The 22,451-nt window shown below is 55.0% G+C and overlaps 2 protein-coding genes across 2 annotated transcripts; both read right to left on the reverse strand.

The window, feature by feature from the left end:
- Nucleotides 1-5,691: 5,691 nt before the first annotated feature.
- On the reverse strand, nucleotides 5,692-14,425 carry LOC136057217 (cytochrome b-c1 complex subunit 1, mitochondrial). Its single transcript, XM_065749864.1, has 13 exons — nucleotides 14,343-14,425; nucleotides 13,906-14,046; nucleotides 13,376-13,462; nucleotides 12,281-12,410; nucleotides 11,258-11,456; nucleotides 10,559-10,638; nucleotides 10,341-10,456; nucleotides 9,814-9,957; nucleotides 8,912-9,072; nucleotides 7,852-7,937; nucleotides 7,308-7,396; nucleotides 6,747-6,822; nucleotides 5,692-5,897 (listed from the first exon to the last, which is right to left on the reverse strand). The coding sequence occupies exons 1-13, from the start codon at nucleotides 14,403-14,405 to the stop codon at nucleotides 5,833-5,835; spliced, it is 1,437 nt and encodes a 478-aa protein (XP_065605936.1). The 5' UTR covers nucleotides 14,406-14,425; the 3' UTR covers nucleotides 5,692-5,832.
- A 385-nt stretch (nucleotides 14,426-14,810) lies between these two features.
- Nucleotides 14,811-20,688, reverse strand: SLC26A6 (solute carrier family 26 member 6). Its single transcript, XM_065749805.1, has 20 exons — nucleotides 20,670-20,688; nucleotides 19,943-20,098; nucleotides 19,711-19,850; nucleotides 19,510-19,620; nucleotides 19,091-19,266; nucleotides 18,850-19,014; nucleotides 18,568-18,720; nucleotides 18,281-18,363; nucleotides 18,039-18,186; nucleotides 17,827-17,940; nucleotides 17,613-17,690; nucleotides 17,320-17,415; nucleotides 17,116-17,222; nucleotides 16,847-16,916; nucleotides 16,614-16,706; nucleotides 16,331-16,435; nucleotides 15,643-15,828; nucleotides 15,500-15,554; nucleotides 15,100-15,221; nucleotides 14,811-15,022 (listed from the first exon to the last, which is right to left on the reverse strand). Exons 2-20 carry the CDS (start codon nucleotides 20,077-20,079, stop codon nucleotides 14,999-15,001), a joined length of 2,163 nt encoding a protein of 720 aa, XP_065605877.1. The 5' UTR covers nucleotides 20,080-20,098; nucleotides 20,670-20,688; the 3' UTR covers nucleotides 14,811-14,998.
- Nucleotides 20,689-22,451: the final 1,763 nt, after the last annotated feature.

Raw genomic sequence — 22,451 nt, forward strand, 5'->3', positions numbered from 1 at the left:
GCCTGTCCCAATTAGACAGGGGCTTCATTAATCGGAGAGTGGAGGGGTCTGCCAAGGGTTCTGCCGCTGGCCCTGGGCCCGGCGCTGGTGGAGCAGCTCAGGGTCACCAGTGCACGGGCAGAGCTGGGCACACAGTGATGCTCTGAGACCGCCCTGAGCCCAGCAGCATGGCCAAACCTGGCGAGGGGCAGTGGCCGTGGGGAGAGCCCTGCAGCAGCATCCCTAACGCAGGGAACCCCAAAAGCTGCGTGCCCACCTCTGTCTGCTGGTGCTCCCCAGCTCCCCCCCATACCAGGCCTGGGGAAGGAATCTGCCCCTGCAAAGGGAGAGCACCAGGTGCGTGTGAGTCACACTGCAGGGGGAGCGGCAGCCCCGTCCCCACCTCCGAACCCCACTAAAGTGTGCAAAGCTGATCCTATCCCTAACTCTTTTGTGTGTGTGTGTGCACGCAGTGTGGCAGCTCTCATTCCTTCCCTGCAGCAAGGGATGCGCAGGCTGCAGAGATCCCTGCCTGGCATCTCCTGCGAGGGGAGGCCGAGGGAGAGGGCAGCTTCCACTCCATCGGGGGCTGGAGGGGTCTCAGCCCCGCTGCCGGGCAGGGTGCGTGGGGCTGGTGCTACGCAGGGAGGAGGGACTGGGGGGGCCGGCCGCAGTGGGGCCGGTTGGGACATGCTCCAGGAATGTCTCCCAGCAGCAGCAGCAGCCGCAGGCTGTCCCGGTGAAGCTGGGCACGGCTGCTGCGTGCCAGGGGTGCACCTCGTGGCACTGTGCGTCACCAAGCCACAGCATGGCAGGGTGAAGCCTCAAGCACAGAGCCCTGCTCTGCTCTTGCTGCTGTGGAGAAGCCCCAGTCAGGCTCTGAGACAGCAAGGGGAGCAGCGGGGGGGGGGCTCCGGTGCCCCAGCTGCAGGGGACCACCCATGCGGCCCAGTTCATCCCACAGGAATCCAGCTCCGTGGCTCCAAGGAGCTGTGCCCCTCCGCTCCCGGCCCCATTGACCCCACCCGCAGCAGGATGTGGCTGTGCAGAGGGAGCCCGGCTTGCTCGTGGGGATGGATGGAAGCACAAGGGATGAGGAGCAGCAAGGCTCCCCCTGCACCCTACGCGGGGCTGGTCCTTTCGCCGTGCTCACCCCGTGGGTCCTGGCACATCTGCTTCTTTGCAGCAGCAAAGCACCTGCCCTGGGGCCACGTCGGTACAGCTGCGATCACTGAGCTCCCAGCCCTGCCCTGGCCGCGGGCTCTGCAGGCACACACTGGGGTGATCTGATGCACAGCTTTATAGGGCTCTGAGGGTTTGTTCTTCCTTCAGACAACAGCAGAGGTGATCGCTGCTCGTGCCCTGCTCTGCAGGTAGGTAAGAGAGGTTGCTCGGCTCGGCTGTCCCAACCCTGCACCCCTGCATCCTCATCTCTTTGTACATTCTTGCTCCAATCTCCCTCATTTCCAGCCTGAGCTGCAAATCCCAGCACCAGGAGGATGGGGTGGTTGCTCAATGCTTCCTCCCTGCCTCTATTAAAGTGTTTCACAACCCACACCCACACCCCTCTAGAAGGGACCTGTGGCTCCAAGGGAGTTCTGGCAGCACTCACACAAAGCCCCCATCCCATGGGGCCAGCACAGGGGTGTTTGAGGAGGAGATGTCCCTAAGCACACCTTGGGTCAAGGTACACAAGTAATAGCACACACTGCTTTACCTGCAGGGTGTCATTATGCATCCTTACACCAGTTAGCAGCACTGGGTTCCCAGCAGCACGCACAACGTATGGGAAGGATAAATCTCCAGGCAGCACTCTGCTGGGACATCCCATGGCTGGAGGGATGGAGGCTGCAGAGGGACGGGAGCAGCAGCTGTGGACACAGGGATCTGTTCTGCAGAGGGATTTGCTCAGCGCACGGGACCAGACTTGTCCTCAGCGCTCTCCCCTGAGAGGCTGTGCCATTGCTCCTTCGGCTCTTTGGCTGGGCGCCCGTCTCCAGAAGAAAAGAATAAAAAGGACCAAACATCCGCCCTGCCCCGCCAGGGTGCATCGCTGTCTGTCACCATGGGAACTCAATCCCCTGCGCGGACCCATCCGGGATGACTTCATATCTCCGTGAGCAGGAGGGCTGCGTCACCGCCGTGGCACGGGGCCGGCAGCCACGCGGAGCACGCGAGGACCCTCAGCCCCACAGGCAGGGAAGGCAGAGGGCAGGAGGTCTGCGCCCACGGGGACAGCCATGGGAACAAGTGGGGGCTCTCGCAGCAGTGCCACGCTCACCTGTGAGTCACAGCTGCGTGCGAGGCAGCGGGACGTGGCTGTGTCCCCACGCCACCGGGGCCGCGGCCAAGCGCAGCGCATCTGGAGCATCTATAAACAAAGTGGGGAAGCGGGACAGCCACGGCCACATGTGGTTTGGAGCAGGGGGGGACCTTCCGCCTGGCAGCGGGGGGAAGGGGTGCGAGTACAGAGCTGCCACGTGGAGCCTGGGCGCAGGGCATGCAGGGCTGGGTGTGCTGTACAGCCTCTTCCTGGGCACTGCTCCGTGCCCTGTGAGCCAGGGCAGCACCTGCTGCGGGGGTAGAGCTGCCGTGTCCATGGGCAGTCATCGCCCCACAGAAGCAGTTTTCTGAAGCTGTGTGTGTATCAAATCCTAAATGCTGAAGCGACACAACGGCAGTTCCCTTGGAGAAGCGTTAAAATAACGAAGAAGCCCCTCCAGCCCGAAAAGCATCAACCCCTAACCTAAACGTAACACGTAAGGGATAGGCAGTGCGTTTCCTTTGCAGCCTTAAACAAAGCTTCACCCTCCACACAAGTTGCACACATGCAGGAAGAGTTACAAACACTGCACCCTGAGCACTGCTCCGAGCGCCAGCCCCCGAGGACAGGTGGGTGAGCAGTGCTCGGGGAGCTGAAGCATCCCCATGCTGGAGCCCTCTGGTTTCCATATCTTAATTGGATAATTAGCCTTGCCCCAATCAGGTCATGTGGTATTCGATCCAACTGCTGCCCCTGTGCTGCGCGATTCTCATACAGAGCCTCGAATCATTCCAGTGTGCAGGAAGCTCGGCATGCGGCCGCAGCAGGGGATGCAGAGAACACACGATGGGACGGAGCTGGAGAGATGGAAAGCGAGAACCACTGATCCTCATCGGGTGGCGTGTGGGGTAAGGCAGCCTTTAATGAGGATAGGCAGCTCAGGCTCATCCCCTTCCACACAGGCTGCTGAAGAAAGAGAGGAGACAATGCTGACAAGTCCCGCATCGTGCCCCACTCAATCTCACACCGCCGGGGATGGCTGGAGCTGGCAGTCAGGCCTGGATGGGCCCTTTGTCCGCTTCTTTCCCGAGCGATGAATGCACCACAGCTTTAGATGAGCCATTTCCATAGGGCATTTCTGGATGTGCACACAGGCAGCGTTGCTCTCCTGGTGTGCCGGGTCCCCACGCAGCACAGAGGGCACAGCGAGGTGAGGGTCTGCCACACGCTGGTACCACCTCACCCCGGGAACCCCGACCTCTGCTGTGGTGCTACTGCATCATAAGGAACATTCAGCTTCCTTCTGAGCCTCAGCAGGAGAGCTGGGGAGGAACTGGCCCCGAGGGCTGAGGGCTCTCCTCCCAGCAGCTCGCTGGCACCGAGCAGAGGCACAGCTCCAAACCTCCCCGGTTCCCCGAGGACAGGCTTGGCTCAGCACCTATGATTAGTATCAACTGTACTTTCCGGGGGGGGGGGTAATTAGTTCAGGTGAGGCAACTACTGACAATTGGCTGCTGTGGCCCGTGTCTCTTGGCAGGCGCCCACATCCCCAACGAGCAGCTCACATATCAAAGGGGCTCCACCCTGCACAGCTGCCCCTGCCCCACGTGTGGGCGTACCGAGAGCTTTCCCTGCTGCAGACCCCACTGCAAGGCTCCAGCACGGAGGGGAAAAAAAAGCACTGAGAAAACGTGCAGATGGTTTCATAGAGCCTTGGGGATACGTGCATCTTCCTTCCCAAACTCTCAAGGTGTCAAAGAGGGAAAGCGATTGCCTGGAGATAGTGAAGGGTGTAAGCTTCAAAGAGGGAACTTCATGGAGGAAGGATGAGACAGTTAACTGCGCAAGAGAGGAGGGAGCCAGGGCCAACTCCTACACCAAATGAAGTTTATCAGCACATTCTAATGGGATCCCAACTAACCTTCCAAGTGAAGGAGCAAAATAAAACACTTCAGCCATTGAGAACTAGAGTGGTCAAAGAGCCCCGCCGAACAATCCTGCATTGTCCAGGCAGCCAGGAAACAGACTTATTAGGTCACCTGGGCCATCTCCAGTTTCAGCAAAATTGTCCTGTTCTAGGGATGGTTCCAACTCCTCTGGCACTGCCGCTGTCCTCCACCGGACAGTGGGAACCACGGAAAGGGGAGAGGTCCAGGAAAACACCTCACATTTTCATGGTTTGGGAAAAGCGTTTGGATGAGATGCTTCCATCACGCCGGACGTTTCCCAGGTTGGATTCCTTCGGACTGAGGCTGAACACAAACACACCCCTGTGGCTCTAACAGTGGCGACCTGCCAACCGGATCAGAGCCTCACGTCCTCCAGCACGGAGCGCCTCAGCTGCCGACTACCCAGAGTTCTGCCCAAGCTCCAGCTTCTGCTCCCCAAGCCCCTCACTACGGCTGGGGCACGGATCCTACTCTAGATCAGAGCAGACACATTTCCGCACGGATAAAAGGATCTGAAAAGAGGAAGAATCGATCCCTTCCTTGGCTGTGTAAGCAGCCAGCCTCGCAGAGCTGCAGCCGCTGGGGGTGCCTTCTCACCACGCTGCTCTGCGCCGCCTGCCTCTTTCACACAGGAACAAAGCAGTCTGGGAAGCAACAGCTGCAGAGGGGGTTGAAGCCGTTCCTCAGTGCCAAGTGGGGCAGGAGGGGCTGCAGATTTACTCAAGGAAAACCCTTCCCAAGAAGAACCCTCCAAAAAAGGTGCAGGAAACGCTGAAGTGACAACGTGCTCCTTTCCGGCGTGCTTTGTAGTTGGTGAGAAAGACAAGGAAAGATCACCAAGGGGGAAAAAAAATACATCAAGCAATGGAAGACAGGATTGCAGGCTAATTGCAATCACAAAACTGAGACAGAGCCATTCCCTGCTGCCACGAGGCTTACGGCACAAGCGAGCTCGTTCAGTTCTGCAGCCCTCAGTGCACTTACAACGAGCCAGAGCTTGTGGTGGCAGCCAGATCCAAATTGCAGAGAACATTTAACAGTTTCAAACTTGCCTAGCGCACGCGGTGCGCTCAGACACACTGACTCTCTCATCAAGAATCCAGATTCAGCACAAATGATTTAGCGCACTGGATTAGTCTCCAGCGTCATGACTAACTTGGAGAGACTTTTACACTATTTTTAAATCCCACTTGTCAGGGCAGCACCTGGAAATTAAACGAGAAGCCCTGGGAGACCTATCCCAAAGACAGAAAGGAGAACCTCGCAGCTCGCCCATGTGAGCTAGTGCCACCTGGTGGGAAGCTGCCCTTCAAACCCTCTGCTCAGCTTCATCACCGAGCTGGCCTACAGCAATCAAATTGTTCATGACAGGCACCACGGGCTCCTGGAAGGTGTGTGTCCATCTAGAAACAGCTCCTGCTCCTCAGAACGCACTGACTCAGCAAGACACAGCGCCCAGCAGAACCAGCTGCACACAAGATACATTTATAATCGGTTTTATTATACACTGAACACAGAGGAGACAGCCATTCTGATGGCACTCCTCCTCGTCCCGGTGCACAAGACATTCAGAGCCACAGACAATGCAGGGAACCCTGTCACAGTGCAGAGCTTCTCTGTTCCTTCCAGCAGGGACACGTCCTACAGACGGATCCAGTACATGCCACTGCGGATACGGTTGTAATCCAACAGCTGTTCAATGGGACCTGAGTGAGCAGAACAACAATTAGTCACCAGAGCTGTAATGAATATCACCGTGTGGTTTCCCATGGTTGTAAAGCAGATGGTGGCAGAGTATGCTGTGCTCAATCCAGAGCAGCTACGTGCAAAACCAGGTAACTACAGCTCAAAGCTGCTCTGGAAAACTGCCATCTCCTGATAGAGGAAGGATTGCTTTTCTTCTCAGAATAGGTTGTTTGCTCACGCTCTTCCACAACACCCAGTACAGCTTCACATACAAGTATGACATACAGGGAGCCACCAAACCACGGAGATTTTGGCTAACTCTTCCCAACTTCCTGCTTGAAAATCCTGTCCCTTTTTCTGCACTGCTCCACTTTGCAGGCCCAGAGTAAGCAACTGCATGGAGGAGGGGGAATCCACGACGCAGGAAGGAGGCAGCAGAGCAGAGCTGAGCTGCTCAGGCAGGTTTTCTGAGAGGAATTTATCCTTGGCCAGACAGACATGCCAGAGCAGCACAAGAGGACTGGGCCCCTTCTCTTCCCTTACATAAACCATGACCCCAGGGTAAGGACACCTGGCAGATGCCACTGGGCCCACACCCAGCTACGGGACTCCCAGTCTTAGTCATAGCTGCACATCAAGCAGAGGTGGGAGGGCAGCCAGCAGCTCACTGCCATTGCATCTCCATCACCTCCAGGTTTGATTTCCTGGCAAACGGGCTTTGGCACACCTAATGTTCAGAGGCAAGAGGGTAATAACAAAGAGCCAGAGCAGTTAAGAGGCCAAAACAGACATGTAAAAAGTGCCTGCAAGCACTCTCAGCTCCTGATCACCCTGTTTTCTGAGCTACCACGTACTGAGTGGTCACTTACCAACTGCTGCCAGCGCTGGGCATTTGTCGTAGATGTATTTACTGCATACCTCTCTTACCATTCTTGCATCAACAGCCTAATGAGTAACAAACAAGCAATTAATGATCCTTCTGGCAGACATGGATTTCTCAAAGCTTGAAGTCACTGCTATTGTTACATATCAAGATAATTAGAAACACGCTGTTGGACCCACAGGGGCCATCCATACCAACCGACCAAAGACAGGGCAGTCTGAAATCCTTCCAAAGGATACGATGGCTATAGAATGATACAGATTAGATGGTGGCCACATCTAGGGAAACTGTTAAAGGAATTTCAAGTTGGGCTGTCTGACTAGGCTGTACGTCATCTTGCTGGGATGGAGTGGATTCAGACACAAGGACACAGGATACATCGAGTCTTTGCCAGTATTCCTACTAGCACCAGTGACCTGACTGCCTGGACTTCAGGCAGCGGACCTAAGGGAGATGTAAGCCCTGCATTCCTGCTGCAAACTAAGGCCAGAAAAATGGCAGTGCCAAGCGTGCTCAGGACTTCCAAAGAAAACAAATGGATACCTACAGAAATCCTGGAATCCCACTCCTCCAGAGAGATACGGCGTCCATAGTTTAAGAGATGGCTTCCAATCGTCTCACACACTGGAGTAGTACCTAGATGTTACAGATCTACTGTCAGCAAAGTTGAAAGGTTTCCCAAATTTTACAGCCAAAGCAGACAAACAACTCTAGCCATTAACCAGGCTCTAATGAAGTCACTGTTAGCACGCTAAGCAGCTTCAGCAGGAATCAAGCAACGCTCTTCCTGATCTCCAAAGTGTTACTGCTATGGCAGAAAAGCTTGAAGGTCTCAGCTCTGAATTTACCAAGCAGTACATATGGATTATTCACTTGCAACAAGAAAACAACAACAAGCTTAAGAGTCAGAGCTAGCCTGCAGCACAGCAGGCTGTGATCAGCCACTTTGAAAACATGGAAAGAGAAGAGCAGGGGAAAGGGAGTTTTGCCCAGCACCTGCTGATAGTACCGTAATGTAATAGCAGAGCTCCTGCTCCCCACTAGAGATGCAAATCCACTGGGCAGCTTTTATTCCATAAACCAGGACATACCATCCAGCTGAGCCACCATGGCACTTCGCAGGTAGTTCTTGGCTCTCTTCACCTCTGACTCTGTGGTGCTAGTGCACAGACGCATCCTGCGAAAGATACAGGGAGACAGAAAGAACATTCTCCCCTCTCCCAAGTCTGCAGAAATATGCTATTAACATCACTTGTCTCGCAGGCCTGAGATTCATTCCTGACCACCAAAGAGCAGCTCAGAAATAAGGAGCAGGGAACAGCAGGAGGCAAGTGAAAGAGCTGGAGCTGACAGGCAGGGAATATCAGCCAACAGTTTACACGCTGAGTTGCACTCACAAAGGTCTAAGCAGCTCTGGTGTCGACTCCAGCTTGCCTATCAGGCACAGCAGCAAGCGGTCTGCTGTATGCTATCACAAGAGAAGGCAGGCGTGTCAGCTATTCCCACACATGCCAAGCTGCTATGGAAACTGATGCTGAAAGAATAAGACAGTTACACAGAGTCTGTTTGGACTCCAGCTGCTAAATCCCTTCCTCCCCTGCTAACCGCAACGTCTCTGGGGCAAGGGCTAACTCCATCTGCTCCGTTCACAGCACAGCACGGCTCTGAAGCTCAGATGCAACCCTGAACCATTAATGGCACATATGCATATGGAGTAAGACCAACAGAAGGCCCTAAACGCTGGCACGGCTCCAGCAGCAGGGTATGTGTCAGTCACAACACAACCACTCGGAAGATATGAACGTTGTCTGCTTTGCCCAAGCGTAACAAGGCAGCAGATACGTGTCCCTTGTACCCAGGAGAGCCTTGTCTTTAAGGGACGGTCTCACTCGTACAGAAAGAGCCAAAGCCTCAGCACTAATGTGTGGAAGCTGTGAGCCAAAGACCTCAAGAACCCAAAGGGATTAAAATCCTCAAAAGCAATCTTGACACAACTACAGAAAGCACTGACAGGATCGCATAATCAGAATGCAAGTTACTGAGGCACTCATGCAGAGACACAGCACTCCGAAGGCCACGCGTGACCTCCACCAGCGTGCTCTCCCACAAGGCCAGATGGGAAACAGAAACTTTTGCCAAAGTTGTACTCACCACTCTCTCTGAGCACAAAACATCATATCATCCACGGACAGAGGATCGGCAACGAAATGAAAACCGAAGAGGCCAGTATCAGAGTAGGAGGTGTTGAACGTCTGGAAACTGTGGCAGAGTTTATGCTCCACAGCCAGTGCAGCTAGTCTGCTGGACTGGTGCTGGAAGCAAGGAGATCCCATCAGCCATTTCAATTGGACAGCTTCCTCAGACCTCAAATTCCTTCCCCCCTGAGCTGTTTTCACAAAGACCGCATACAAGACAGAGTGTAACACACTTCAAAAGAGAGCTCAATTCAGGCCCTTCATGTGGGCAACAGATGAGAGTCACAGTTGGAAAAGCCACACACACAATGGCCTAGGAGCCCATACAGCAAAATCTTTTCCCTTCCCAGCAGCAGATAAACTGGTACATATACCACTATAGGAGTGGGAGAAAATGGCAAGTATAAGGTTTCCCAGTAGCAGGGGTTAGCACAGATAAGGGGTTGGCAGTCAAGACAAATTACAGACAAGAAAGGATGTAGTACTGGGGCTTTATACAAGTTCCAACTGCTTTACATCTGCAAGATAGGCTTGCATTGTGAGACTACAGATTACCCCGTCCTGTTTCCACCATCGCTCCCACTGAGCAGTCAGGTCATGAAGGCAGGAAAAGCTGCTGGGAATTCACCACCCGAACTGCTTCCAAACTCAGCAAAAAAGGCTCAACTCATCTCTCAGCATCACATCTCAAAGCCTGTCCTGGGTCAGCCTCAATTAACCACTTCTATTTTCCATATTACTGACCGTAGCTGGAAGCTAAACAGAACAGCCTCCCATAAAGCACTTCCATCTAGCAGCTCCACAGTTATTTTGCAGAAAAGGCCCCAGGCTCTCCTGTCACATTCCCAGGTCTCTTACCTTGCCACCTCCAAACGTGCGGTCGTAGCGCCCGATGATAGCATTAGCCACATGGAGGACAACGTTGTCAGGATCAGCCCATCCTGGGCCCTCCACAGCAAGAGCAATATGGGCAACGGGCAGACCATCATCTCTGGCACGGATCTGGGAAGTCACCAAGGAAGAGCTGACTGAGCACGGTGGTTTTGTCTGCAGCTCGCTGCAGTGCCAAGCTGGCAAACTGGAGGACTTCGTATCCCAGTGAAATAAAACTGCCTCAGGCTCTATTGAGGGCAAACCCCATGCTCTGATGAGATATTCCCATTAGATCATGCGAGCAACAACCTCACATTCTTACTGGACTTTGTTTCCATCTAAAACCCAATGCATCATGGCAATAAGCCTAAAGAACAGAACATGGGAGCACTACCCATATGCAGAGCTATCAGCTTCTGAGATGCACAAACAGAAGCAACTACAGTTGTTCCACATTCTTTCAACCATCTGGCAACAGCTGCATGCTTTGACTGGAAGCAAAACAACTTTACCTCGCTCCCTGTGAAACGACAGCGGGGCAGAATAGGCACAGCATCCTCTTTGTACGTAACGGACACTCCACTGAAGTGTTGCCTAGCTGCATCTACCAGTTCCTTGTGAGAAATACCTGGCAATAAGAGACGTTTACTTAGCACCATTTAACAAAAATCACCTCGTTAGAGATGCACAACATGTGGTTGATCATCAGTCTCAAGAATCTAGGGCTCACCTCCAGCAGCTGCCAGGACCATACGAGGCGCCTTGAAGTGAGTATCAATATATGAAGCTAGGTCTGCTCGAGTCAGGTGCCTAGAAAGCACAGAGAGATACCTAAAATAGCAGCTTCTCAGAGATGGAGAGATGAGAGACTGAATTCACAGCGCAGAGGCAGGAGTGATGCTGCCAACTCTGTCAGTTATGGGGTAGTAATACTTCTCAGAAGTACAACTGAACTACCTTTTTTTTCCCCTGCACTCTAATTCTGGAACAGAGAGAATGGAAACAGGTGTTAGATAGAGTTCAAACGTAGACTAGAGCATCAACCCTTGGTCACAGGGTAACCAAGGCTCTAACAGGCTTAAGGCCACTGCTTCAATGAGCACCACTAGCTCCTAATGCCTCTAAAGGTGTCAAGCCAATAAGTATGGGAAAAGGTCCAGCCAAGCCCTACCAGCATCAGATCTTGCAGGAAGACTGACTCTAGAAAAGAATATGTGCAGCATCACACATTCACCAGCATCAAGATGGAAAGCACAGGCAAGACACGAGAAGCCCATGGGCACTTATCACCTCCATGTACAGTCTCATTTGTCCCTTGCATACACTCAGGACTGGTTTTCTTGTGCAGCCACCATCAGTGAGAAGCAGGAGTTAGGCACCCCGAGGACTAAGCCCACAAGCTATATAGTGCATCCAGACTATGGCTTACTTGATGTTCTCCGTGGTCCCCTCGACGGTGCGGGCCAGCGCGGTGCCCTGGAAAGCAGTGGCATGAAGGTAATCAAAGGTAACGTTTGTCAAGTCACTGTCCATCTCCTTCAGCTCTTGAAGGATGACACCACGCTCCTTCTCGATCTGAGACTCCTCCAGTGCACAGTTCTGCACAATGTCAGCCAGGAGCTCTACCACTGCAACATATTTGCTACGTTAGCAATCGTGCTGTCTGACTGCTACCCAGCACTGCTGAAAGGAGAAAAGACAGACAAGGCAGCAGAGATACAGCAAGAGGGGAAATGAACTGTGCTGAGGTGGTGGCACAACACAACCATTCCACATTCCAACAACATATCCGTTCCCACAGCTTCAGAGAGGGACAAATAACACCGTTGTAGTATGAAGAAATCTCTAAATTAGCTTGCCAAGCATCTGTGATAGTTCCCCATTGCCAGCAGAAAGTTGGCAGAAGGCAACAAACACAGAAGGTGATGCATGCCAGAAGCAAGGTACTGCTGCAGAAACAAGCTGAATTCTTGTGGAGAGCCTGCAACGTCTACAGCATGGTCCACACCTACTGTATGATACAATAGCTCTGATTCAAACCGCCTCCTCTGGACACAACTGACCCAAACAGGAACCTGCACGTGCTAGGTAGCACTGAGCATAAGCTACATCCACAAGAGTGGTCCTAAGCACTTCTGACACAAGTCGCTGCTGCTGACCTCATTTTCTTAGCTCCATAAAGCAATGACACACTACTGAACCCCTAACCCCTGCCTTCTGGCAACATAGCACAGCTTGGAGAAAAAAAAAAGCTTTGCAAAGCTGCTTTAGGTACAAAAGCTGCTTTTAGGTGCAAGTGAGTGTGCAGTCTTCAAGCACTGTTTCTTGATAGCGCTCTCTTCTACTGTCAAATGAAATCTTCAGCTCAGCAACAGCCTCATTCCCTGCTCAACTAGAAAGTATATTGGTGGGGGAGAAACACCTGCTTTTTTTCCACCACTGGCCATCCTACCTTTCGGCATGTCCTTGGACAAGGCTTTTATGTAATAGGCAGACTGCTCACGTGAAGTGTACCCATTCAGGTGAGCACCCATACTCTCCAATTCCTTCTCGAAGACAGCACAAGGACGCTTCTTTGTGCCCTAGAAGTATGCAGAAATACATGGTTAGGTAAGGAACAGATTTCCCACAGGGTTGAATTAAAACAGTAATAAGAACAATAAAGACCTAATGCAATAAAACCCGTCACTTGGTTCATAAAAGCTCAAGAGCTAGTGCAGAATACAAAGTATTTAGCACTTGGCTTATTTACTCTAGCTAGAAAACGACTGAAATGTATTTTGAAATGTCAGATGAAACCCAAAGGGAAGGGGAAGACCTAAGCTAAAATACAACAGTGACTGAAGATCACAACAGTGTAAGCAAGCACAAACCAACACTAAAAATAGGAAGCAGGTTTCTAGTCATTTACCTAGCAACATTCTGAAGATGCCATAACAGGAGCAGAAAATCAGTTCTGAAATAGAGCTCATCCTTCAGGAGTAAAACAAGATACTGCAGCTGCCTGTGCTGACATGGGCTGCACTTAACAAGACCCAGGCTTAGATGCCTTTTGTCCCAGGCCTGTTCAGCACACACAGTAAGAGCAAAACAAGAGATGCAGTCTCCACATTTCACTGATCCACTGACAAATCCAAAACCAGACTGTTAGAAGGAAGTGCTGCATTCAGCTCTGTCTGCTGCCCTGAGGAAACATGCTTCATCACAGTTTTATAAGCGTGTTATAGTAAGCTGGGATAGTAAGGAATCACAGCATCAGAGTCTCAGTCCAACTTATTACACGTAATTTGTTTCCTTTCAGCGGAGAAATATCAACTAGTAAATAACAGCTGCCTTTATTCACAGATGCAAGCTGCCCCACATTCAAACAAATAACACAGAGAGACTAGATGCCTTTTAACGTTTACTTTTATGCTACGTGCAAAGCCTCTGAGATTCAGATGAACTGATTTTGATTTATACCTACACCCTCCAAAGCAAGAACTAACACGTCAGTGAATGTCTAGCACACTGTCTCCACACAGCCTTACGCCAGACCTGGCCTTACCTTAAACGCCAGATGTTCCACGAAATAACCAGCTCCATTGTTCTTCTCACTCTCATAGCGGCTCCCCGCCCCAATCCACACACCCACCTAGCAGCAAAGATAGCAAGCACACGTATTAGAAAATAAGCCAGCAGACAGTATGTTCAAGACTCGTGCCAGAAACGTAACAGAAGGAAAAACAAGAGCTCCTCAAAAGTAGCTCCAGAATAGGAATGAGCACTAGCAACTATTTCCAGTACGCATTCAAGCATTTAATGCAGCAGTTTCACAAAAGCCAAAGTTTACCAAAGATGAAACTATTTTTGGTCCTGCTTACGTCTACACAAAACCTGCAGACCTCAGGAAACGAGCTCAGCCAGACTTGCACAAAGCCAGGCTAAGCCCTCTATTACTACAATTTGACTGAATAACACAGAATTGGGTTGTTTTTCATGAAACTTCAGTTCAAAGCCAGGTTGGTCACTTTGGGAAGTCGCTAACAGTGCGGGCAAAGCTGACTACATTGAATCCTCAGTCTACACGAGGCTTACCGTGCACGTGGGCTGGCTGGACTCCTCCGAGGCCACCCGCAGCCCGTTGTCCAGCATGGTGACATTCGTCTCAGGGATGTTCTGGAGCGTCTGCGCGTAGGTGGCAGCACCGCGGTTCCTCGTCAGAGGCAGCAGGGCCGCCTGAAAGAAAGGCTCTAGGCACTCAGCACCTCTTCTCCGCCGCACAATCGTCCAGCACGCAGACAGCTGGGCACCCTGCCGGGCCAGGCCGGGTGAGAGGGCCTTCCCGCACCACACACACACACAGCTCCCAGCGCCCACCCGCCTCTCGCGGCCTACCCGTCCCCATGACCTTCCGGGCCGAAATACGGGCTGTGTGCCACGGCTTCGCCGCGCAGCGCAGCCGAGCGGCCAGCCCACCCAGCCGTCCTTCCCAGCCGTCCCTCCGCTGCCCCACCGTCGCCACAGCGACTCACACAGGGGCGCGGGCCTCGCAGCAAGGCCCGCCCGGCCGCCCGGCACACCGAGGACGCCGCCATCTTCTCCCTACAGCGACCGAGCGGGCTGCGCGGGGGGGGGGGAAGGGGGAATGGCGCATGCGCAAAACGCTACGTCACAGTCTGTGCGGGGACACGCATGCGCACTGGGACGCCGAGCTTCGCCTCGGTGGGGCGCCTCCTTGCGGCGGGAGGGCGCATGACAGAAAGGGTGTGGCGTGGGGGCGCGGCCACCAGGACAGGGTCGGGGTCACCGCGACAGGGACGGGGCCCCGGGGTGTACGTCTAGGCGACGGCAAAGGCGACGCGGTGGTTGCGGTGAGCCTGGGGCCGCCCACAGGGAGCGTCAGGCCGCAGCCGGCCCAGCAGCGCCGCCATCTGCACAGATGAGGCCTAGTGGTGAGGACGCCTTTATTGAGCAAGACACGTTGTGATGGAGCCGCAGTGCCCGCCAGGCCCTCGCCATGCTGACAGCCTGCTGCCGGCAGCAGAGCCTCTCTCCTCCCCACGCGTGGGGCAGGCTGGATCCAGGCACCCCACGCCGTCCCACAGAGGCTCCAGGCCCCGGGCAGAGAGGTGGTGAAGCTGTCCTGGCGGCACGGCACTGCTCCTTGGGAGTCGTCTCTTCTGCAGGGCTACATTTTGGTGCTGATGTTTGCCTAAGGGGCAGAGAGGAAGGTCGGCTCGGCCGTCCCTCTGTGCGGTGGCACTGGAGATGGTGATGCTGGGTGCTCACCAGGGCTGGGTGTGTTTCTCCCTTGATGTGAAGCACGGCATCGTTCACAGAGGGGAAGAAGTGGTGCTTGGTGATGGTTGAGCTGAAGAAGTTGCCCCGCTCCAGCTGGGCAAGAACAGATTCTGCAGAGAGAAGCACGTGAAGCTGCGGCACTTGGCCTCCACCCAAACAAGCCTCCCAGACCCCTGTGCTCCAAAGGTTGCCAGGGATGTCGCTGGAGAGCCAATATCACAGAGCTCACAGTGGGACCCCAAAGCAACGTGCTCTGCAGCTGCTCTCCTCTGGGGAAAGCCTGGGGTAGGGGACACTGCAGAGGGTGCAGAAGCCCCGTGGTCAGCAGCTGTGTCCCACAGGGTGGCTATTCCCTGCAGTGGCTGATAACACAGTGGTTTCTCCTCACCCGGGCAGCTGGCAATAAAGACATCCACTTCTATTTCATGGAAATCCCTGAAGATCTGAAAATGATAAAAAAGCATGTCAGGGAAAAGGGATGAGCAGTTACCATCTGACTGTCCTGCACCTGCACCAGCATTGATCCCTTACGTTCTTCAGGATTTTGATGGAGACTGTGTCCACAAAGTTGACGGGGCTGAAGTCCAGGATGACAGCATGGAAGTCAGGCTGGGGCAGCCCCAGGGAGCGCAGGGTGGGTTCAGCAGGTGTGCTGCCCTCCTCCCCTCTCAGTTCAATCACTGCAATGCCTGGCCCATTGCACTCAACCTCTGTGTCCTGTAGGAAGACCCAGTTTCACCTAGCAGGGCAGAGTCCCCCCAGGACCCTTGATTTGTCCTGCCCTATAGCACAGTGGGATTTGTAGGGGCTTTGGTTGTGCTATGGTGGTGGATGTGTAAGGGCCGGGCACATTGCTCACACCCAGGCCCCAGTTCTGCGTTCCTTCCAGGTCACCTTGTGTGCTCTCCCCAGTGACTGGGACTGGTCTCATTAGCCTGCTATTCCCAGTCAGCCTTTGCTCTCACTCTTCGTTTTGATGATTAACTTGCCACAGACTATGAATGATTCAGCAACTCCCCCACTTAATCATTAATGACTGCAGCCTCCTCCTCTGACGTTAAAGGTGATGCTGGTAAGCCAGATCTGCACCAGTGCCTCTCCCTGTCTGGTGGCCATGGGTCATACTGGTGGCCCCATGGACTGCCTAGTATGGGAAGGAGGCTAGGGCCAGACAAGGAAGTGGTATGGAACAGCACCAGATGGGTGTGCTGGGCAGCACCTTTTTCCTCTTTGCCTTCTCCTTCTCTGCTTTCTTCTGCTGTTTCTTCAGTTTCTTGAGTGCCTTCTTCTTCTTCTCAATGAGGCGATCCACGTTGATGCCGCTCTGCAAAACCATGCAGCCCCATGGCCGTGGTGTCAGCAGGAGGGGCAGAGCCCAGGGGGCTCAGTGATGCCGTGAAAGTATGTGAATGCCAGGACCACGTTCCCCCCCCCAGCAGGCCACAGGGACCTGCACGTTGTGCCCTGCCTGCTGTGCTCGGGGAGCTGGCAGATTTTCCTACCTTCTTCTTCAGTGCATCAGAGTACATCTCCACATTGGCAAAATAGATGGTGGAGGAGGAGCGGAAGATCTTTATTCCAGGGACCTCCTGTGCCTGGGGATGGATGGAAAGGGTATGCTACCCTGGGGACAGAGATGTGCCCCTCCCTTTAAATGCCCTTGGGGTGCTCCTGACCGCTCCTGGCTCCCGTGGGTGCCTCTTCTCCCACCGTGCCAGCACCTCAGTGCCTTTACCTTCTCATATTCAGCCACATCCTTGTAGACATCAGTGTTGGTGACACGCCCCAGGATGGAATAGTGGGGGCTGTGGGGAGCAGAGCAGCAGGCTGTTCCTGTGGGCATCCTTTGCCCTTGGGGAACAGTACCAGGTCCCCAACACTTAACTCCTCAGTGGCCCCACACCAGGAACATCCTAGTGCCAGCCCTGGGAGTTAGTACAAATGTCCCGGCTGTCCCCAAGGCCCACATCTCCCTTGTACCCAGCCCAGCCTGAGGGTACTCACAGCTGAGTCTGGAAGATGACAGTGAGCAATGCGAAGGCCACTGAGGCTCCCAGGCCAATGTCCAGGTTCAGCAAGAGGGTGGCTATGAACGTCACCACCCACACCATCTAGAGAGGGCACAGTCAGCTGTGGCATGGCCTCCCCATGGCACCACAAGCCCTGGGGAGGGTTGGGGAACACCCTCAGGGCCAATCGGTGCCCTACCAGGTCCACGCGGTTGGACTTCCAGAGTGTGCGGAGGTCTGTGAACTGTTTGAACATGCCCTTGAGATTGATGATGATGATGGCAGACAAGATGGCCTACAAGAGAAGTCTGCATCCGTGAAGGTGCCAAGGGCGCGTCTGGGGGGCACTTGGCTGTGCTCCACATCCAGGGCTGCCTCCAGTCGGTTCCCACCCCATTTCCCCCAAATCCAGTCACATCCCCTGCCCGTGCTGCCTTGAGACTGGAAGGACAGGAGTGGGATGTGACATGGAGGCTGTGGGACTGGCTGCACCTTGGGCAGGTCATGGAATAACTCTCCTATCTTCAGGATGGTTACCAGGATGACCAGGGATGAGATGACACCAGCCACCTGAGGGGAGAGATGGAGGTCAGAGTGAACCCAGATGTTCTTGCCCCCGCTTATGGCTCCCCATGTCGACACCTCAGCACGGGGATGCTGGGAGGGATTTTAGAGGGCAGAGGCAGTCAGAACCACCTGCACCCACCTGGCTGTTTCCCCCTGTGCTTTCCTGTACCAGGCTCCGTGACATAGAGCAACTGATGGCGAAACACTGGAAGAAGCCCCCCAGGAAGTTGGAGAGACCCAGGGCGATCAGCTCCTGCAAGGACAGAGAAGCGGTCAGGCAGCACCAGGCATCCTGGGGCTGGGAGATGTGAAACACTACAGAGGAAGGGGCTGCACGTGTCAGAGCATCACCTGGTTGCTGTCCACTTTGTAGCCATGCTTCAGGGCAAAAATCTTACCCAGGGAGATGCAGATAGCATAACCCACCACAGCAATGGCAAAGGCGTTGCCGACCACCTGCCCAAAGTAGTTGGCATTAGGGACCACAGGAGGCTTCAACCTATGTTCAAGGCAAGGAGATGGAGCTCAGGAGGAGGCCTTGTGGGCAGCGTGGTGCCCCAGCACAGCTGCCCTTGCCACCCAGCCCCACTCACCCGCTGGGGATGTCTCCCACCACAGAGATGCCAAACTTGGAGTTCAGGTTGACCCCGTAGGATATGCCGGTGGAGATGATGATCTGCGGGGATAGCTGGGTGAGGCAGGGTCTTCCTGCAGGAGCACACTCGTGCAGGAGGACAAGGGGATGCATGGAGCCACCTTTGCCCAGGTGCCCTGTCCCCCCCCCCCATCACCCTGCAGGGGACAGGGCCATCTGTGGGCGATGGCACCTGACCCGGACCGTGGCTGTGCCCCCCTGGGGAGCTGGGGCAGCTCTGGGTACCGTGATGAGCTCAATGGGGATGGGCATGGGGAGCTTGGCAGAGAACTTGTGGTTGAGCTCCTTCACAATGAAGATGGCCACCATGGCAATGATGGCTGTAATCAAGGTGCCCACGTTGGTCTCTGGCAGCTTCTTGCAGATCTCAATGAAGGTCTGGAAGATGCAGGAGGGAAGGGTTCAGGAGAGAAAGCTGGTGGCTCTTCTAGGGAGACTCCATGTAACCCATAGGTGATCCTGTGCCGCAGCAGGGAATTCCAGGGTGGCAATGAGCCCCTCACTCACCACGAACAATGACAGTGGCCCTGAGTGCTCGCCTAGGGAGATCCCAAAGACATTCTTGAGCTGGGAGATGAGGACGTGCACGGAGGCGGCAGTAGTGTAGCCACGCACCAGCGGGTCTGACAGGTAGGTCACCACAAAGCCAAACTGCAAGAGGCCCAAGGCCACCTGGAAGGAAAGGTGACAGGAGGAGGTCCCACAGCTTGTGGGCATGGGGACACCACAGCCCCTGCTGGGCCCTTACCTGGAAGATGCCTGTCAGGACTGTGATGGTGGCCACCAGCTCTACCCTGGCAGCGTCCCGCTGTGCCTCATTAACAGCCGTTTCATTGGTGCCATTGACAAACTCCAGAAAGTCCTCACTGGGCACCAAGGAGTCCGTCACGCTGCCAATCATGACAGATATGACAGCGAAGGGACCTGGGGATGTGCAGGATGGGAATCCAAGCTCTTGGGATCTCTCTGAGAAAGCAGGCACCTGGCCACTTGGCACTTTGGCTCTGGTTTGGTCCAGCTGCCTTCTTGGTGGAGCAAAGTGAAGGCAGAAGGAAAGCCCCTCCACCCACTCTCATGAGTGACGCTGTGCCATAGATGAAGGCTCACCCCTCTCATTCTCTCTCCCTCCCCTCCATTCCCATGGCAGCACACAGTCCCTCTGCTCACCCACGGAGTTGTGCCTGGACGTCCCGAAGAAGAAGTAGAGGAAGACGGGATAGAAGGAGGAGTAGAGGCCGGTGACAGGTGGCAGCCCAGCGAGCAGTGCATAGGCGAGTCCTGGGCACAGCAGAGCAGGGAGAAATGTGAGGGATGGATGAGCCCGTTGGGAACCCCATGCAGGGCACAGCATGGGGACACATTGCTCACCCTGGGGCAGATGCATGATGCCCACGCTGAAGCCTGAGGCGATGTCCCCGAGCAGCCAGTCCTTCACTGGGTAGCGGGGCAGCCAGCGCAGGACAGGTAAGAAGCGGAAGAGCAGGGACTTGGCGGTGGAGGCCGAGCATCTGCCAGAGAAGGAGCGGGAGCCAGGACTGAACACAGGGGCTGCGGGGCAGCGGAGGAACTCAGAGGTGCAGCTCTACTCCCCCAGCCCTACCTTGCTTTCCGGAGACAGTCGCGTGTGGAAGTCTTGCTGGGCGGTTTCCTCTGTGCCAGCTCCTCCAGATCAGCCTCGCTCAGCACCTCGCTGCGGGGCTGCCCGGGCCGGCGGCTCAGCACCATCTCTGCCGCCATGCCCCCCGGCTCTGCTGCACTGCAGGCAGAGGAGAGATGGCTCAGCCACACCCAGGGAGCTGGGCAAGGGGCAGGGAGGGTGCCAAGGCCACAGCAAACGGTGCCTCGAAGGCAGCACCAGATTTCACTGAGTCCAACCCATCTGCCTCTGTAGGACAGCCTTGGTGCCAAACACCTTTCTCCTCCATCCAGCCCAGCACCCTATACGTACCGCAGCACATACAGGGCAGCAGGCCGGCACTGCTGCAGAGCAAAGCTCCGGCCAGCCCCGTAGCCTTTTCTGCAGACTTTGTCCCTTTACACATGAGGGGAGCAGGAATTTCAAGCCTTGATAAGTGTCACAGGCTCGCCAGTGTCCCAGCCCCCTGCACTGCAGAGCAAGGACTGAGCCCAGGGCACAGAGGTATGGGGCAGGGATAGGTTCATCTGCACAGCCGGACAGAGGTGTCTGTACAGGCCGACATCGCTGCCCTGCTTGTGCCAAAGTGCCTCCATTTCTAGGATGCTCGCCCTCTTGCAGCCAGATGCATGAGTTGCTCATGGGATGCCCAGAGAAGCTCAAGCCCCTGCATCTCCCCCAGTCCCCTTACCTGCTGCGCCCGCACTGGTTGGGTGCCGCCAGTCGGGTGCACACTCTGCTCCCTCCTATTAATAGCTGCCTGTGATCTTTGAGACACCGCTCCCTCCCTTCTGCCCTCCCTCCCACCCTGCCAAGGAGCTGCCAGATTCCTGGAAGCCAGCACCCCTCAGACACCGGGACTCCTGGGGGCACCCCTGTAGCCCCACCAGGTCCCAGAGCAAGAACCATGACCTGGCACAGGGATGCCTGCTGCTCCTGACCAGGGCACCCTGAGTGTTTTCTATGCACTGCAGCCCCTGCTTACCTGCTGGAAATGGGTGTGCTGTGCCCTGTGGACTGCACCACTTTTCCCCAGCGTGCATAGACCCGGCCGTTATCTTGTTCCAAAGTTCCCCGTCGGGCACCATCGAACTCTTTCACACCTTCCTGTGCTCCAACACTATCTTCTATTGCCGTTATTTCTGGAGTGTTTCCAAGCTGTGCCTGACCTGGATGCCCAGTGACACGGCAGTGGAAGTGCAGCCAGCCATGGGCTGGGCTAGCTGGTCCCCACTCCGTGCGGTGTGAAGCCGGGAAGCAGGGCACAGCAGGTGCTGGGGAGTCCCAGTGGCTCTTTGTGGTGGGACAGGACCACAATCTCCAGAGTCAAAGCATCCCGTTCCCCCCCCATTCCATAGGCAGGGAATCAGCCCGTGGCAATCCCACATCCAGCACGACCCAGTCACCGTGGCCATTGCACACTTGCTGCTCATCCTGCTTTCAGCAACAGCACCAGATACACCCCCTTAATCTCTGCAGTATCCCCCACAGTAGCTCTCAGTGCCTGCTCACCTACTGTCTCTGCACTGATTATCTGCTCACCTGGTGCTAAATAGGAGGCCATCACAGGGCTCATCTAGTAGCAACTGATAGCACCAGATACTTTTTACTGCCTGCTTATCACTCTTCCTTTACTCCAGCTGCTGGCCCCTGCTTGACACTGGCACACCCAGCCCAGAGCCACTGGGCCACTTGATCACAGCCCTGCCACCCAAGTGTCCCCAGGTCCAGTCACATTCCTCCGGGAACCATGGCAGCTCTCAGGGCTCAGGCTCAGCCCCCGATAAAGAGGACGCAGGGGAGTGACAGTGCTAGTTGATAGCAACCCTTGCTCTGAGTGCTGTGGGTCAATACTGCCCTTTGTTCACCTGCTCTTTTCCCTCCATCAGTAAGAAAGGGAGGGACAGAAGAAACAGGATCACGCTCGGTGCCTGCTCTCCTTCCCTGGGGCCTCACCCAGGCTGCTGGACATGAGTGCTGGCCACTGCCATTCCCCTAAGGCCCAGAGCCAAGGGCACTGCAGCAGCTGACTCCATTTTGGGGGTGAGCTGCCCTGAAGCCCCCCACCTGGGATTGGAGACCTCTCCCAGCCCAAGGGCTGGTGGTGAGCTCCCACCACGTCATGAGCACGAGGAGACAAAACAGAGCCCAGTGCCATTTTATAGACTTTTATTTCCAAATCTGGTGCTTCCATGATACACTTTAACACAGCCAGGGAGGGAGCGTGGCTATCTCCCCACCCACAGGATTGGGATACGGAGACAGAAAGACCCAAAACAACAACCCAAACCAAATCCCCAAAGGAACAAACCCAAACCCAAGGAGGGTGCTCCCAGAGCCCACACAACAGCACCGCATGGTGACCGAGCTGCAGCCCTGCTTGGCCCTGCCCCACGGGCACAGCCACCCCCACGCCATCAGCTCCACCGTGTCTGACTTATTTTTTGGCACTTGTCTCTTGCTCTCCGTTTGG

The sequence above is a fragment of the Cyrtonyx montezumae genome, unplaced genomic scaffold (assembly GCF_038088225.1).
Source record: "Cyrtonyx montezumae isolate F1298 unplaced genomic scaffold, pur_monq_1.0 scaffold_6, whole genome shotgun sequence".
In the NCBI taxonomy this organism is placed as follows: domain Eukaryota; kingdom Metazoa; phylum Chordata; class Aves; order Galliformes; family Odontophoridae; genus Cyrtonyx; species Cyrtonyx montezumae.